Source organism: Canis lupus, chromosome 3 (genome assembly GCF_048164855.1).
Source record: "Canis lupus baileyi chromosome 3, mCanLup2.hap1, whole genome shotgun sequence".
Lineage (NCBI taxonomy): Eukaryota > Metazoa > Chordata > Mammalia > Carnivora > Canidae > Canis > Canis lupus.
This window is the reverse complement of record NC_132840.1, coordinates 41,366,200-41,380,968: the sequence shown is the minus strand read 5'-3', so window position 1 is coordinate 41,380,968 and position 14,769 is coordinate 41,366,200. Positions and strand designations below refer to the sequence as shown.

At 35.0% G+C, this 14,769-nt stretch overlaps 1 protein-coding gene across 8 annotated transcripts in view; it reads left to right on the top strand.

Moving 5' to 3' along the window:
* The window catches only part of DOCK7 (dedicator of cytokinesis 7), a 219,588-nt gene that overhangs the window by 176,026 nt on the left and 28,793 nt on the right, over positions 1-14,769 (top strand). For all 8 annotated transcript variants that reach the window (XM_072820523.1, XM_072820525.1, XM_072820522.1 and 5 more), the window contains 7 exons: positions 1,145-1,241; positions 1,557-1,691; positions 2,581-2,733; positions 7,925-8,083; positions 8,784-8,884; positions 10,958-11,150; positions 13,173-13,316. In XM_072820523.1, coding sequence (XP_072676624.1) covers positions 1,145-1,241; positions 1,557-1,691; positions 2,581-2,733; positions 7,925-8,083; positions 8,784-8,884; positions 10,958-11,150; positions 13,173-13,316 — 982 coding nt within the window. The remainder of the gene's footprint in view (positions 1-1,144; positions 1,242-1,556; positions 1,692-2,580; positions 2,734-7,924; positions 8,084-8,783; positions 8,885-10,957; positions 11,151-13,172; positions 13,317-14,769) is intronic.

The following is a 14,769-nucleotide window of genomic DNA, read 5'->3' as shown; positions in this document are numbered from 1 at the left end:
TTGTTTATCTATTTATTTTTAAATTCTTTTTTGTTTAAGCCGTCATGTTATTGTCATGTTTCTTTACAAAATTTTCCTGGTTTGATCTTTATATATGTATTTCCCAATTTGATTCTATGTTGTATTTTCTCAGATTTCATTTAGAAGATACAAATTCATGAACTGTTCTATTAAGAGGTGGTAATAAAGATTCAGAGGCTGGAACATCCAGAAACTTTGAGAACTTAGCATTTTATATGTTCTTGTAATTCTACCTTGATTTATGTGTTTGTCTATGTCAATGTAGTTTCTATGTATTGCCAGTAAACAAATATCAGTTTTACCCTTTAAAAACCACTTAATTGCATCAGCTTGCTTTATTTCTAATGAGTGATTCAGTCCAGAGTTTCAGGGAAGAGTTAAATTGTCCCTGTATCAAAAATTTTGTAGCAGGGATCCCTGGGTGGCGCAGCGGTTTAGTGCCTGCCTTTGGCCCAGGGCGCGATCCTGGAGACTCGGGATCGAGTCCCACGTCGGGCTCCCGGTGCATGGAGCCTGCTTCTCCCTCTGCCTGTGTCTCTGCCTCTCTCTCTCTCTCTCTCTCTCTCTGTGTGTGACTATCATAAATTAAAAAAAAAAAAAAAAAAAATGTTGTAGCAAAATTTTTTGTACCTTTGATACAAAAATATTGAATATTTAGATAATAATTTTCAAAAAATACTTTTTTCTTAAATAATAAAATTGAAAATCCTTGAAATGGTATGATGAACACTAAACATTTTGAGTATTGCTTTACATGAAGCAGTCCTAAATACAAACCCACATAGCACCACCTAGTGTCTATGCCATTCAGAATAAAACCGTGCTCGTGTGTTTGCTACATCTTTGAAAGTTAAACATTTATGCTTTCAGTGGTATTGTGGAACTCTGTAATGGGGTGAAAAAATCTGTACTGACATAGTTGACAAAGTGAAGGGTAAAAGAAAACACTTCTTAATGTATGAAATATTACCTTATATCCTCTTATAATTTTTCTTTCAAGCAAATATTGTAAAATGGTTTTAAGTTGTTTTTTTTCCCTATGTATCTTTAAGTCTTTTTTGAATAGTGGTTCTGTTGGCCCTTTTAAAAGGTAAATGTATTTTCTTAAAATATTTTATATTAGATCAAGAGCAGAGATTGAGCATGAAGCACTGATTGATGGAAATCTGGCTACTGAAGCAAACCTAATCATTTTGGATACATTAGAGATTGTTGTCCAGGTAAAAACACAAACAAGGAATTTAAAGTATAGATTCGGTAAATTGGGATTTGCAAAAAGTATTAATTGAGCTGTACAATTAGATTTAAATATCGGTAGTTCATAAAAATTTTATCTTTCTTTTTTCTCACTTAAATCCTATTCATTCTTTTTTCCCATTCTTCCCTTATTCAAAACCTGCTCAGCTTCTTTTCCCTGAAGTCTTAGATTTTATGTTGTCCTTTTCCTATTTCTTAAAAACTATTTTCTTATATTCTGTCTCACTAACCAAATTGCAGGTACTTCTCCATTTTATTCATCTATTTTTAAATTGCAGACAGTTTCTGTAACAGAATCCAAAGAAAGCATCCTTGGTGGGGTACTGAAAGTCCTACTACATAGCATGGCCTGTAACCAAAGTGCAGTTTATCTACAGCACTGTTTTGCTACCCAGAGAGCCCTGGTTTCAAAGGTAGGTCATTTTTGTGCATGCAATCTTGCCAGACTTTGCTTTTCTCTATGTTGTCTAAGATCATTCAACACACTTGTTGGTTAATAGAAAATTTTAATAATAACCTATGACCCATGATTCCCCTTTGCCTCTTTCATGCTGTTTGCCCTTTGTAAATTCTTTCTTATTCGGATCACCTTTAACCAGTTTCAGGTTTAAAAAACTACTTTTGTTGTGGAGAAGGGACTGAAATCAATAACTAATTTTAAATATGGGGCTTTCCTTGTTTTCTTTCTCTTGTTCTGTCTGTTTCTTATTAGTTTGATTTGTTAGAGAATTTAAGGTATAAGTAATTCATTCCATTGGTATTAACTTACCCCATGATGAATGGAAAAGAAGATACTTTTGTTTGTTCAACTCCTTCAGATATTTATTTCCGATGTTTATTTTCCCTGGGAAATAGGGTATACTCTTAAATCTTAAAGGTATCTATTTTATCATAGCCATCTAATAATATGGAATACAGAGCTGTTGGAAGTTTAACCAATGAGAATTACTTTTATATACCATTTTATAATAAAAACATTGCAGAATTATCACATATTAGTAACCATATTGTTTTGTGCATAGTAGCCAGTCTCAGAGTCCTGCAGTCCCATGTAGATAATACTATTAGGCCCATTTTATAGCTGAGAAAACTTGTCCAGCATCACACTCCTAGCTAGTAAGTGACATAATTAGTATTCAAATCCAAACTATTTGGCTCTGTGGTCCACATTACTAAGCATTAGCAAATATTGCTTAACTTTTTTAAAACTGGGTATACTAACAAATCTCTAGTTCAGGCTGTATTAACATATCTCTGGAACTTTGCATAAATTCAGTGTTGATGTTGTTTTGTCTTTTACAGTTCCCTGAACTTTTGTTTGAAGAAGAAACAGAGCAGTGTGCAGACTTATGCCTCCGGCTTCTCCGACACTGTAGCAGCAGTATTAGTACAATTCGGTCACATGCTAGCGCTTCCCTATACCTACTTATGAGACAGAACTTTGAGATTGGGAATGTAAGTGTTTATTTCTGGATTCATAATGAAATGTAACTTCTGCAGATATCTAGTAAATGTGGTTTGGGGAGCGTGGAATTTTCTAATGTATTTGGAGTCCAGACTCTTTTAATATTTCTTACTCTGTGGATATCTTACAAAAATAAAAATCCAAATCTCCAATTTTGCTTTCTCTACTAAAAATAAATAGTAGTACAACTTAGAATATAAATGTATCTCGAACTTTTGGAAAATTATCATCATTAAGTAAAATGAAAATACTAATAAAGAAATTAAAAGTTTAAATATCTTGGCTTGATATTTTATGATTACATGCCAGTCTGAAGAACTCCATGTTTTCATTAAAATGTTTTATTTGATAATATATTCACCTGTTGTATTTTTTTCTAACTTTGAGTCAAGTGTGTAATTCATTTATTATTACTTAGGTAAGTATTTAAGGCTTAGGGTCATCCTTTGAGCACTGCTTTGGTATCTCCTTGGTTCTTATATATAGTGTTTTCGATATTCTTTTATAGATATTTTGTAGTTTCAGGGTTTTTTTTGTTTGTTTGGTTGGTTGGGGTTTTTTTTAAGATTTTATTTTTTTTATTTATTCATGACAGAGAGTGAGTCAGAGACACAGGCAGAGAGAGAAGCAGGCTCCCTGCAGGGAACCCGATGTGGGACTCAGTCCTGGGTCTCCAGAATCACACCCTGGGCGAAAGGTGGCACTAAACCACTGGGTCACCGGGGCTGCCCTCAGTTTGTATTTTAATCCAAAGAATTGATGGTCTTTTTTTTTTTTTTTAAGTTTGGATGTTAATTTTTAGTATTATTTCAATGTGACTATACAGTGTAGACACCATGTTTCTTTTTTGTACTGTGGATGTGTAGTATTACACAAGCACTTAAAAAGAAAGAGTGTTCTTTATTTCAGAGTATTAAGTTAAATATACCTTATTAATTACATTATTTTGGTCCACTTGGTGGACTGAAGGAGGTGATCTAAAACCTACACATCATTTATTTCTCCTCTAACTCTTATTTGGTAAATTGATATTCATAACTATTATTTCTTTTGTTACTTCTTTTATTTGTTTATTTATTTTGCTTCAGTCATTTTTTACTGGCTAAAAATATTGTCCTGTAGTTGTTTGCTCAAGACAGTTCTTGGGAATAACATATGTCAAGTTCTTGATTGTTCAGTGTCTTCTGTACTTAAAGGATGGCAAAGATAGTTATGAAATTTTTTGCCTGAGACTTTGAATGAAAAAAAGGGGAGTGAGAAAAATCAGTAAAACATACCAGATAAAGAACACTTAATAGAAAAAAGAAAAAAAGATATTTGAATACCATTTTCTTCTGGCTTTAAATAAGGAGATATCTGAAGATAGCCAGATATTTTTTTCCCTTTTAAATAGCTTTTCACCTCCCAGTTGCTCAAGCAAGTCTCTTTAATTTAAAATTAAATACCTTTTCTAGAATGTGTCTTAGTATTTCTCAATTTTTGTTAATTTTCTCAGGCACGTTATTTCTACTTTCAGTTTATTTTGAAAAGTTTTCTTGAATATAAAATTGTATATTTTCTTTCAGAATTTGGGAGTTTTCTCCTAGGTACCAGTTATACATATGTTAGATCTGTTTTGCTTTACTTTTTTTTGTTTTGTTTAACTTTACTTTTTGCCTGTCATTTTCTCTTTTCCTTTTTAACACTTTTCAATTTCCATTTATTGTGGCTCTTTTTCTCAGAATTTCTCTGACCTATATACCTTATGGGCTCTCCATGACATCCTTCCTTTCTGGTTTTCTTTTCTTTTTTTTTTTTTTTTAAGATTTTATTTATTTATTCATGAGAGACACACACAGAGAGAGAGAGAGAGATGCAGAGACACAGGCAGAGGGAGAAGTAGGCTCCCTCTGGGGAGCCTGATGCAGGATTCAATCCTGGGACCCCAGAATCATGCCCTGAGCCGAAGGCAGATGCTCAACCACTGAGCTACCCAGTCGTCCCACATCCTTTCCTTTTTTTCCCCAATTTTCTTTTTTTCTATTTCGTTTTAAGTAGCTAACGCTCTTATGTAAACTCCTATGTTATGTCTTCTCTTTCTGATTTGTGTTCTTTCCTTGAGTTTATTTCTTCCTTTTCCTTTCTAAAGTGCATACATTTTTTTTTTAATTTAAGGCAGAGCATTTCATTAAAATTTTCATCTGTTTCATGGCAACATTTTTATATTAAGTGTTTTTCATCTGGTGAGTTTCACTAATTTTCACTTTTTTATTACTCAATGTAGAAGAAATAGATTGTCTTGGCCCAGGTATTTGTAGGAAGTTCCTTCAGAAATGTATTTCTCATGGGATTTTGCTATTGTGAACACATTTTGCCTAACTTCCTGAGATTTCTGGTCAATCTATTTCTATCCAGTCTTCCCAGGTTTTTAGCTCGTTTTGTTTTTAAGACAAATAGCTTTATCACTTCAAAGTGAGTCTTCTATCTGAAAGAAGTATTTTCCCCACATTATTTCTAAAATCTGTGCCCTTAGTATCCCTCACTATTTGCTTTCTTTTCTTTGCCTTCTTTTGAAACTACATCCTATCTTAGCTTATCTTGGCAATCTTTCTGCATTTTTCTAATATATGGATTATATCAGACTCATTTGCTAAAAATAAAATTTGTGGATTTTATTCCTATTCATCTTTCATTTTTGTGTAAAATCCAGAAATAGGAAATTGCTGTTTTACACTATCCCTTTTAACTGGAAGCCAAGTCCTCTTTTCTTAATTGAGAACTGAAGAATCCAATTATTCTATTGATCTTATTTAATTTTTGAAATAGTCTCTAAAATTCAACTACATAGTTTTCTTTGATACAGCTTCTGTTGTTTTATGAAAGCTTTATATAATAGGATAAAAATAGGCAATTTGCCCTTTTAGTGTCAGGTATTACCTCTAATAAGCAATAGTTAATTTAAAACTGGCAGTGATTTATGCAGTTTATGCATTTGACAGATATTGGAACAAAGTATTGAATTGTGTTCTAGGTACTGTAGTAGGGATTGGACACACATAGATAAAAGGACAGTCCTTTTAGCTTAACCTCTAGTAGGATAAGAAATAAACAGTGCTCATCTATGAACAGCTAATGTTCATCCAATTATAGTAAGAAGTACCTTTTTGTGGTGAGGATTATATAAATTCATATTAAGTAAAACACTTATAACAGTAACTGAAACTGAGCAAATGCTGAATAATGTTTGCTGTTGCTAATGTAATGAGAGATAAGCACAAAGGAAAAAATGATTTATGCTCCCAGAGATGGGTTTTCAGAAAGAGAAGATATTTGAACTAAAGATGAAGAATTGCCCAATCAGAATGATAAATAGGTGGATAGCACTTGGTAGGTAAAGAAAATGGCACATCCATAATTAAAAAGGCATGAAGGCAAGAGAAGGAAACAGAAATATACTATTTTAGCACTTCAGGATGTTATGGCTGAAAGAGAGACTAGTAAGGGATAAAGTTGTAACTGAAAAGGCCTAGACTAAGGTATCCTAGGGCAGATACTTGTTTTAGTACTGTCCTTTCAATTCCCACTATGTAGTTTGATATATTTACTGAGTCAAATACTTGAATTTTATCCTCAAGGCTGTGGTTAGCCATTGGAATGTTTTAAGGAGAGCAGTGATGTATTCAGACTTGCAAATTTTACACACATTTCCCTGATACAATGTGGAAAATAAACTTGGGTTATGAGCAGAAAGGCTGTAAGATCAATTAAGAAGTAATTACAGTAATCCAAGTAAGATTTGGTAAGGTTGTAAGCTATAGTGATGGCCTTTGGAATGGAGAAGGACCAAACTGGAACAGATTAGGGGAGAGTGTGGACTAGATCTATGGTATGGATAAGGAAAGGGGAGAGTGACGGAGGGATGAATACTAGTTTTTTTTGGGGGGGGGGGGGATTGCCCTAAGTGACTACAGGAATAGTAGTGCCATTTGTTAAATCAATAGGAGAAGAAGGTATATTAGAAATGTTAAAATTGGGGTGCCCATGAAATCCAGATGGAACCATCTAGTAAAATATGATGGCCTGGAGCTCTAGAGAGAAATATGAGCTGAATACATAGACATGTATCCATACTAACTGAAGGAAAAGAAATGAATGAGGCTGTTTAGAATGCCAAGTGAAAAGGTTTCTTGATAGAATTTTTGGGAACCACTGGTATGTAACAAGGACAACCAAAAAAAGTGGATATATTTAGGAAAATCATAAAATGGTAGCAGAGTGGGTAAAGCAGGAAATTTTCAAGGGAAAAGGTAACCAATACATTTAAATATACAGAAATGTTAAGTAGAATATTGATCAGAAAGTATCTTGAGTTTGGCATATCCTAGGTTATCCCTGGTTAACCTATTAAAAGTGTTTTCATAGTGGAAAATGGTGGGACAGAAATGAATTTATACTGAAAAAGGAAGAATGTAAACCACTTCTAAGCATCACTCCAAAGATTCTGCTTTAAGATACTTTATGCATGATGTATATTAAATTACTTTCATCATGGTAATGGACCTAATGAAATGGGCTAGAGTTTAAAGATGGCATCTACCACTTAGGAATTCTGTGATGTTGGTCAAGCTCTATAACCTCATGTGTAAACATGATGTTATTATTAATGATATATACCTCAAAACAGATTAATGTAAAGTCCTAGGCCCAACTTCTAATTCAATTCTAATACATGGCTTTTTTTTGTAGCATATTTTTCTTAGCAAAATTCTGTTTTATGTCTTATAATAAGGTTTTAAAATTTGATCTTATATGCATATTTCATTACTTTTTAAAAAATATCTGCTTGGGATGGTGTTTCTCTTTTTAAACTAACCTTTTCATTTAGCAAGTAAAAAAAAGTAGACTTTTGGGGCAGCCTGGGCAGCTCAGCAGTTTAGTGCTGCCTTCAGCCCAGAGCTTGATCCTGGAGACCCAGGATCAAGTCCCATGTTGGGCTCCCTGCATGGAGCCTGCTTCTCCCTCTGCCTGTGTCTCTGCCTCTCTCTCTCCTCTTCTCTCTCTCTCTCTCCCTTTCTCTTTCTCTCTCTCTCTCTCTCTCTCTGATCTGTCATGAATAAATAAATAAAATCTTTAAAAAAAAAAAAAAAGACTTTTTAAAGTTTTTCTGTATTAAATGCTGACCTGACAATTTCTCTGTTACAGAACTTTGCTAGAGTTAAAATGCAGGTAACCATGTCACTGTCATCCTTGGTGGGCACATCTCAAAATTTTAATGAGGAATTCTTAAGACGTTCTCTAAAGACTATATTGACATATGCTGAAGAAGATTTGGAATTGAGGGAAACAACATTTCCTGATCAGGTCAGAAATGTGACTTCCTAGATCATTAATTGAAATAGGATTATAAATAGGCACTTTACAAATTGTTAATTCAAACTTTGGTTTTTACTGGAGGAACCTATATATTTTTTTCAGTCCATGTATCATATGCCATAGATGGGGTGCATCTTTTTGTTTCAATTAGCCATGCTTCCTTCTTGGAAAGGTTAATATCTTTGGTATGTAATTCTGTGAATTTGTGACAAGTAGAACAAATAGTAGACCCAGGCAGTATAAACAAATAGGAAGCCTTATGATGAAATATTATTCCCACTTACTAATGGAACAATAATTCTCCCTAAAAAATGAAGTTTTTATAAACTACCTTTTGGGAGAATCAGAAATGGAGAAACATGAGAGACAATTTCCTTTTGTATTCTCTTCTTATGTCCTCTAAATCCTTATATTTTATTTCTATTTCTAGTTCAATATACATATTTCCAGGAAAGAGAACTGGAAAAATAAAACAAAACAAAAAACCAGCCTGCTGAGGAATTAGTATTAAGTTTATTACCCTCCACTTAACCATACCCCAGCATACTCACATTCTTTAGAACTATATTCAGTATCATTTTGTGTTGTAATCTTCAGATGGTTATCTGAAATGTCTTCTAAACTAATTTAGTGATTGTGAATGAATGATAATTGAAGTATGTTTTTTTAATATAATTCTCTGCTTCAGGTTCAAGATTTGGTTTTCAATCTCCATATGATCCTTTCTGATACTGTTAAAATGAAGGAACACCAGGAGGATCCTGAAATGTTGATTGATCTAATGTACAGGTATCATTTGTTTGATTCATTTATACTTGTATAACAGATTTAAATTGGTAAAAGTTAAAAATAGAACTACCCTGTGATCCAGCAATTGCACTACTAAGTTATTTACTGAAAGAATACAAAAATACCAATTTTGGGATGCATGCACCTTGATGTTTATATTTATAGCAGCATTATCTACAATAGCCAAATTATGGAAACAGCCCAAATGCCCACCCACTGATGAATGGATAAAGAAGATATGTTGTGTGTATGTGTGTTTATTAATAAATTATCATTCAGCCATCAAAAAGAATGAAATCTTGCCTTTTGCAACAACATGGAGGGAACCAGAGAGTAATGCTATAGAAGCTAGAGAGTATAATGCTAAGTGAAATAAGCATAAGTAAGACAAAGACAATACCATACGATTTCACTCATATGGGTAATTGAAGAAACAAAACATATGAACACAGGGGAAAAAGGAGAGACAAACCGAGAAATAGACTCTTAACTATGAAGAAAAAAACTGATGGTTATCGGGGGGTGGGGGTGGGAGTATAGGTGAAATAGGTGATGGGGATTAAGGAGTGCACTTGTGATGAGTACTGGATGTCGTATGGCAGTGTTGAGTCGCTGAATTATACACTTGAAACTAATCTTAGACTGTATGTTGTTAGCTAATTGGAATTTAAAAACTTTAAAAAATAAATTGGTAAAACATACAGAAAACAGTAGATAAAAAATAAACATACCAGAATTACTTAAGTAATTTTCTAATGGTAGATTGAAAAGTCAATGAATGTGTGCTTTTCCATGCTCCTTTTGAAAAGCAGAGAGTTTTTTAAAGTAGTGATGACACAACACCTATGCATTCTCTGCCTCAGACTTTATGCAGAGGTCTGAGACCCATATTTTAAATGTAAAAATCAGTCCTCTAGGAAGAAAATACAGTGTATTAATATTTTACCATAACATTAATTTTCCTGATTTTCAATATGGTTGTGCCATATAATGTAATATTTCTAAGAGCATACTTTAGAAATTTGTAATTCCTATTATATCTTAAAAGATGTAAATAAAACTTGAGACTTTTCCTTTGCCACATGATCCTCTCTTTTTATAATTTTGGAGTTCTTTAAAGATACAAATAAAACAAAGATTTCTGGGATGCCTCGGTGGCTCAACGGTTGAGCATCTGCCTTTGGCTCAGGTCTTGATCCCAGGGTCCTGGGAGTCCCCCATTGGGCTCCCCCCAGGGAGTCTGCTTCCCCCTCTGCGTATGTCTCTGCTTCTCTTTCTGTCTCTCATGAATGGATAAATAAAATCTTAAAAAAAAAACACAATTATTTCTTTAAAATAAATATGATGCAATGAAACTATTGTAAATCTTTTTTCTTGACTATAAAACTTCTTTATATGCCCATAATGAACACATAAATTCTTTTTTTAAAAAAGATTTTCTTTATTTATTCATGAGAGACAGAGAGAGATTGAGAGAGAGAGAGAGAGGTGGAGAAGCAGGCTCCATGCAGGGAGCCCAATGTGGAACTCAGTCCCGGGTCTCCAGGATCAGGCCCTGGGCTGAAGGCAGCGCTAAACCGCTGAACCACCTGGGCTGCCTGAACACATAAATTCTTACAGTTTCCCCTTACTGATGGCGTGTCTTTTTTTTTTAGTACCCTTCCAAAAAAACTGCTATCAACCATTCCACGAGTCCACAGTTACTTCCTTAAGTGAGCATATTCAAAATGATTTTCATACCATTCTTTTTTTTTTTTTTTTTAAGATTTTATTTATTTATTCATGATAGAGAGAGAGGCAGAGACACAGGCAGAGGGAGAAGCAGGCTCCATGCACCGGGAGCCCGACGGTGGGATTCGATCCCGGGACTCCAGGATCACGCCCTGGGCCAAAGGCAGGCGCCAAACCGCTGCGCCACCCAGGGATCCCGATTTTCATACCATTCAAAACTTGTCTTAATAGGTTGTGTTTAATAACAGAAACCTCTCTAGGTAAATACTAAGTGAGCAATCTAAACTCCCTTCCAGCTTGAGAAGCAAATGCTAATTTGAAAAGAATTTCTATTCCAATTAGAATTGCCAAGGGCTACCAGACCTCTCCAGATCTGCGACTGACCTGGTTGCAGAACATGGCTGGCAAACACTCGGAACGTAGCAACCATGCCGAAGCTGCCCAGTGCCTTGTCCACTCTGCAGCACTCGTTGCTGAATATTTGAGCATGCTGGAGGACCGCAAATATCTTCCTGTTGGATGTGTAACATTTCAGGTAGGAATCTGCCAGGTTGACATTAAATAAGATACGTCCTTTTTATTTTTACCTTTTCTCATTGGTGTTAAGATTACCTCATCTCGTAAGGAAAGCATAAAGACTGAAGGTAATGCTTCACAAGATAAGTTAACATTTCACTATCACTGTCATGAATACATTTGTAAAGAGTACTTCTTGTTAATTTTCTTTCCTCTTTTTTTTTTTTTTTTTTTTTTTTTTGTGCCTCTAAATGCCAGTGCTAAGTGTATTCTGTTCACCTGTACTGCTGTGGACTTCATCTCTGAAATACACGTGAAATACCGAGAATCCGAATACTCTAGAAATTCTTAATTGGCTTTTACTTAAAACATCAGATAACCCAGCATTCTCCATTTTCTGATAAAATATGCAGAAACCATGGCTTTGAGATGATATTTTGCTCCCTAGTAGGGCTCCATCCCTCCAACCCACTAGTCGAATTCTTTGCTTGCCAGGAGTCAATTATGCTTTGCTTTTCTTCAAAACCTGATAATGCCAGATTTGGGGAATTACAGCACTTTATTAAATGGTAGGTCCTCTGGTAAAATCTGAACATAAATAGAAAGTCAGTCATTTTTTCTCTGAACCCTAAGTTAAATGTTTTGCAAAGACTTGATAAAAGTGAGTCTCCAAAACAATTGCTGTTGAACTGATTTTGGACCAACTACAAAAAATTGGGTGGGGGGGAAGCTTCTAGAAATCTAGGATAATTTGATAACCTTTTATTTTTTTTTTTATTTTTTTTTATTTTTTTTAAAGATTTTATTTATTTATTCATGAGAGATACAGAGAGAGAGAGAGGGGCAGAGACACAGGCAGAGAGAGAAACAGGCTCCATGCACCGGGAGCCCGATGTGGGATTCGATCCCGGGTCTCCAGGATCGCGCCCTGGGCCAAATGCAGGCGCCAAACCGCTGCGCCACCCAGGGATCCCTGATAACCTTTTAAATTCAAGTTTTTACTCTAAAGAAACCAGAACTGGAAATCTTAAGTGAGGATTGCACTATGAATATTAAGTCAAGAGAGATTAGGTAAAAATCTGCCCTGGAGACGTGTACACAAAGAAACAGCCTTAGATCTACTTCAAAAAAATGTCAAATGAGGGCAACCCAGGTGGCTCAGCAGTTTAGTGCTGCCTTCAGCCCAGGATGTGATCCTGGAGACCCGGGATCGAGTCCCACGTCGGGCTTCCTTCATGGAGCCTGCTTCTCCCTCTCTCTCTCTCTGTCTGTCTCTCTTGAGTAAATAAATAAAATCTTAAAAAAAAAAAATGTCAGGGGACACCTGGGTGGCTCGGCGGTTGAGCATCTGCCTTCGGCTCAGGTCATGATCCCAGATCCCAGGATCGAGTACTGCATCGGGCTCCCTGCAGGGAGCCTGCTTCTCCCTCTGCCTGTGTCTCTGCCTCTCTGTGTGTGTGTCTCTCATGAATAAATAAATAAAATCTAAAAAAAAAAAAAAAAGTCAGATGAATGTTTATCTGGTGTAAATGTTTAGGTTAAAATGTTTAAGGTAGTGTGTATTATTTCCTTTTTAGAAATAATGGCTGATCCCAACCTCATTGGGTAAGAGGGCTTTTATTATACTTGAGGTTGTTCATTAACTCAATGTAATGTTAGGCAAGCCAAGCTATATCATACCTTAATTTTCCTTGTGGGGAGTTTTGACGAGATCATTTAAGTTAAAAATAAAGACTTTAAGTCTCCTGAGATATCCTGTTTCATATCACTGTTTTCTTTAGCACATGATTTTTCTTAATTTTCTCTCTCACAATTTATAATGGATAAGTTACCTAACTATAGTGTTACCACTTTATTGTTATCTTCAAAATACAGGAAGATTTTGGAGATTTGTCTTTTTTATTTTTGCGTTGACTACCCCCTGCCCCCTTTTGTAACCTAAGCAGATATTAATATTTCATCTTCAGCTGGTTCCTCATATACATCTTTCATGCTAAGGAATTAATTCCATTTTAATAGCTGTTTCAATTTTCTCCCCCAGAATATTTCATCTAATGTTTTAGAAGAATCTGCAGTCTCAGATGATGTGGTATCTCCAGATGAAGAAGGTATCTGCTCTGGAAAGTACTTTACTGAGTCAGGACTCGTGGGATTACTGGAACAAGCAGCTGCTTCTTTCTCTATGGTAGATGACTCTTCATTCTCTTTCCACAGATACGTACCTCTGAATTATTCATGATACATATATTCTCTCTGCCTGTGACCTTGCTTTTCCTTTATGGTAATTTTCTCCAACTACCTTAAGAATTATCTAGGAACAGATTTTCTCTATAGATCCATTACTGCTTAACTACTTTTTGTCTTAATAATCTGCATTTTCTCTGGTATTTTTCATTTGCTTATTTATGAACCATAATTTAATCTATAACAGATGTTTGGTTGGTTGGTTGGTTGGTTTACTTGGGGTTTTTTTGGTTTATAAAACTTTTACCACCAAACATTTTCTAAAACCTTAAAATTAAAAAAAAGGACAAAACAGAAAACGTCTGGATGATTTAAGTTCCTGTTTGAGTAATGTAGCTATAGCTGTAGAGCTGGTCTATTGGATGAAAGGGAGAATCTTCTTTTGAGTGTGTTGGACATTGCACTGGTGCTCAGGAAAATTATGGCCCCTCATCTCATTGGTTGCATAGTGAGCCCTAGTAAGAGGGGTTAGAGACCTGGAACTCACTTACCAGAGCTTTATGAACTATATCCTAGATCCCTTGCCTGACCTCCTGTACCATGTTACAACCCCAGTCTTGTTCTTCCATATCTCTATGTGAAGAATTGAAACAGTCTTGTTGATCCAAGATGGGATAATTATTGGAGAAGGGAAAGATAGCTAGCCAAATCCCTGCTTAGTTTTTTAAACTGTACTTCTCTGACATTTCTACTGGGTATTTATTGTCCCAGTGCCAAGGTTTAGGAGACTGTGAAATTCATGTTAGGGGAAGGGGGAAGCTCAACACAATATGCAATGCTGTCCTTCTTCACCATTATACTGCTATAGGGAATTGGTGGTTCTCCTGGCCTTAACCCTACCCTGCAATGTATTGGTTAAGAGCATCTATTTAGAAAGCATACAGCCAGAATTCATATCCTGGCTCTGCTGCCTTGGTAGTTAAATTACTTTAGACACAAGTTACTCAACCTATCAGTGCTTTGCTTTTCTCATCCATTAAATGCATCTAATAATAGGAATTACATAGGAATGTCATTAGAATTAAATGAGTTAATGTATGTAAAGTACTTACCGTAGTACCTGACTCCAAGTAAGTATTAGTTTTCTCCATTACCATCATCTTTATCATTATTCACACTTAGAATCGGTTTATCTAAATACAATTTTTCTGAGACTCTAAGAATGTTAGGTGATCATTTAAAATTTGCTGAGTACCTCAACTGTTCTGATTGCTCCCCCTGGATTCCTGCTCCTTGGGTTTCATTTTAAGTGATCTGAACTAGAAGTGGGAAATGTTTTTTGCTATTAATGGAATATTTTAATAAAAACACTCTGTGTTTGTGTAATTTTAATAATTCACAGCTCAGTGACCTATATTACTGAAATTCTTTTGTAATAGCATATAATTATGAAA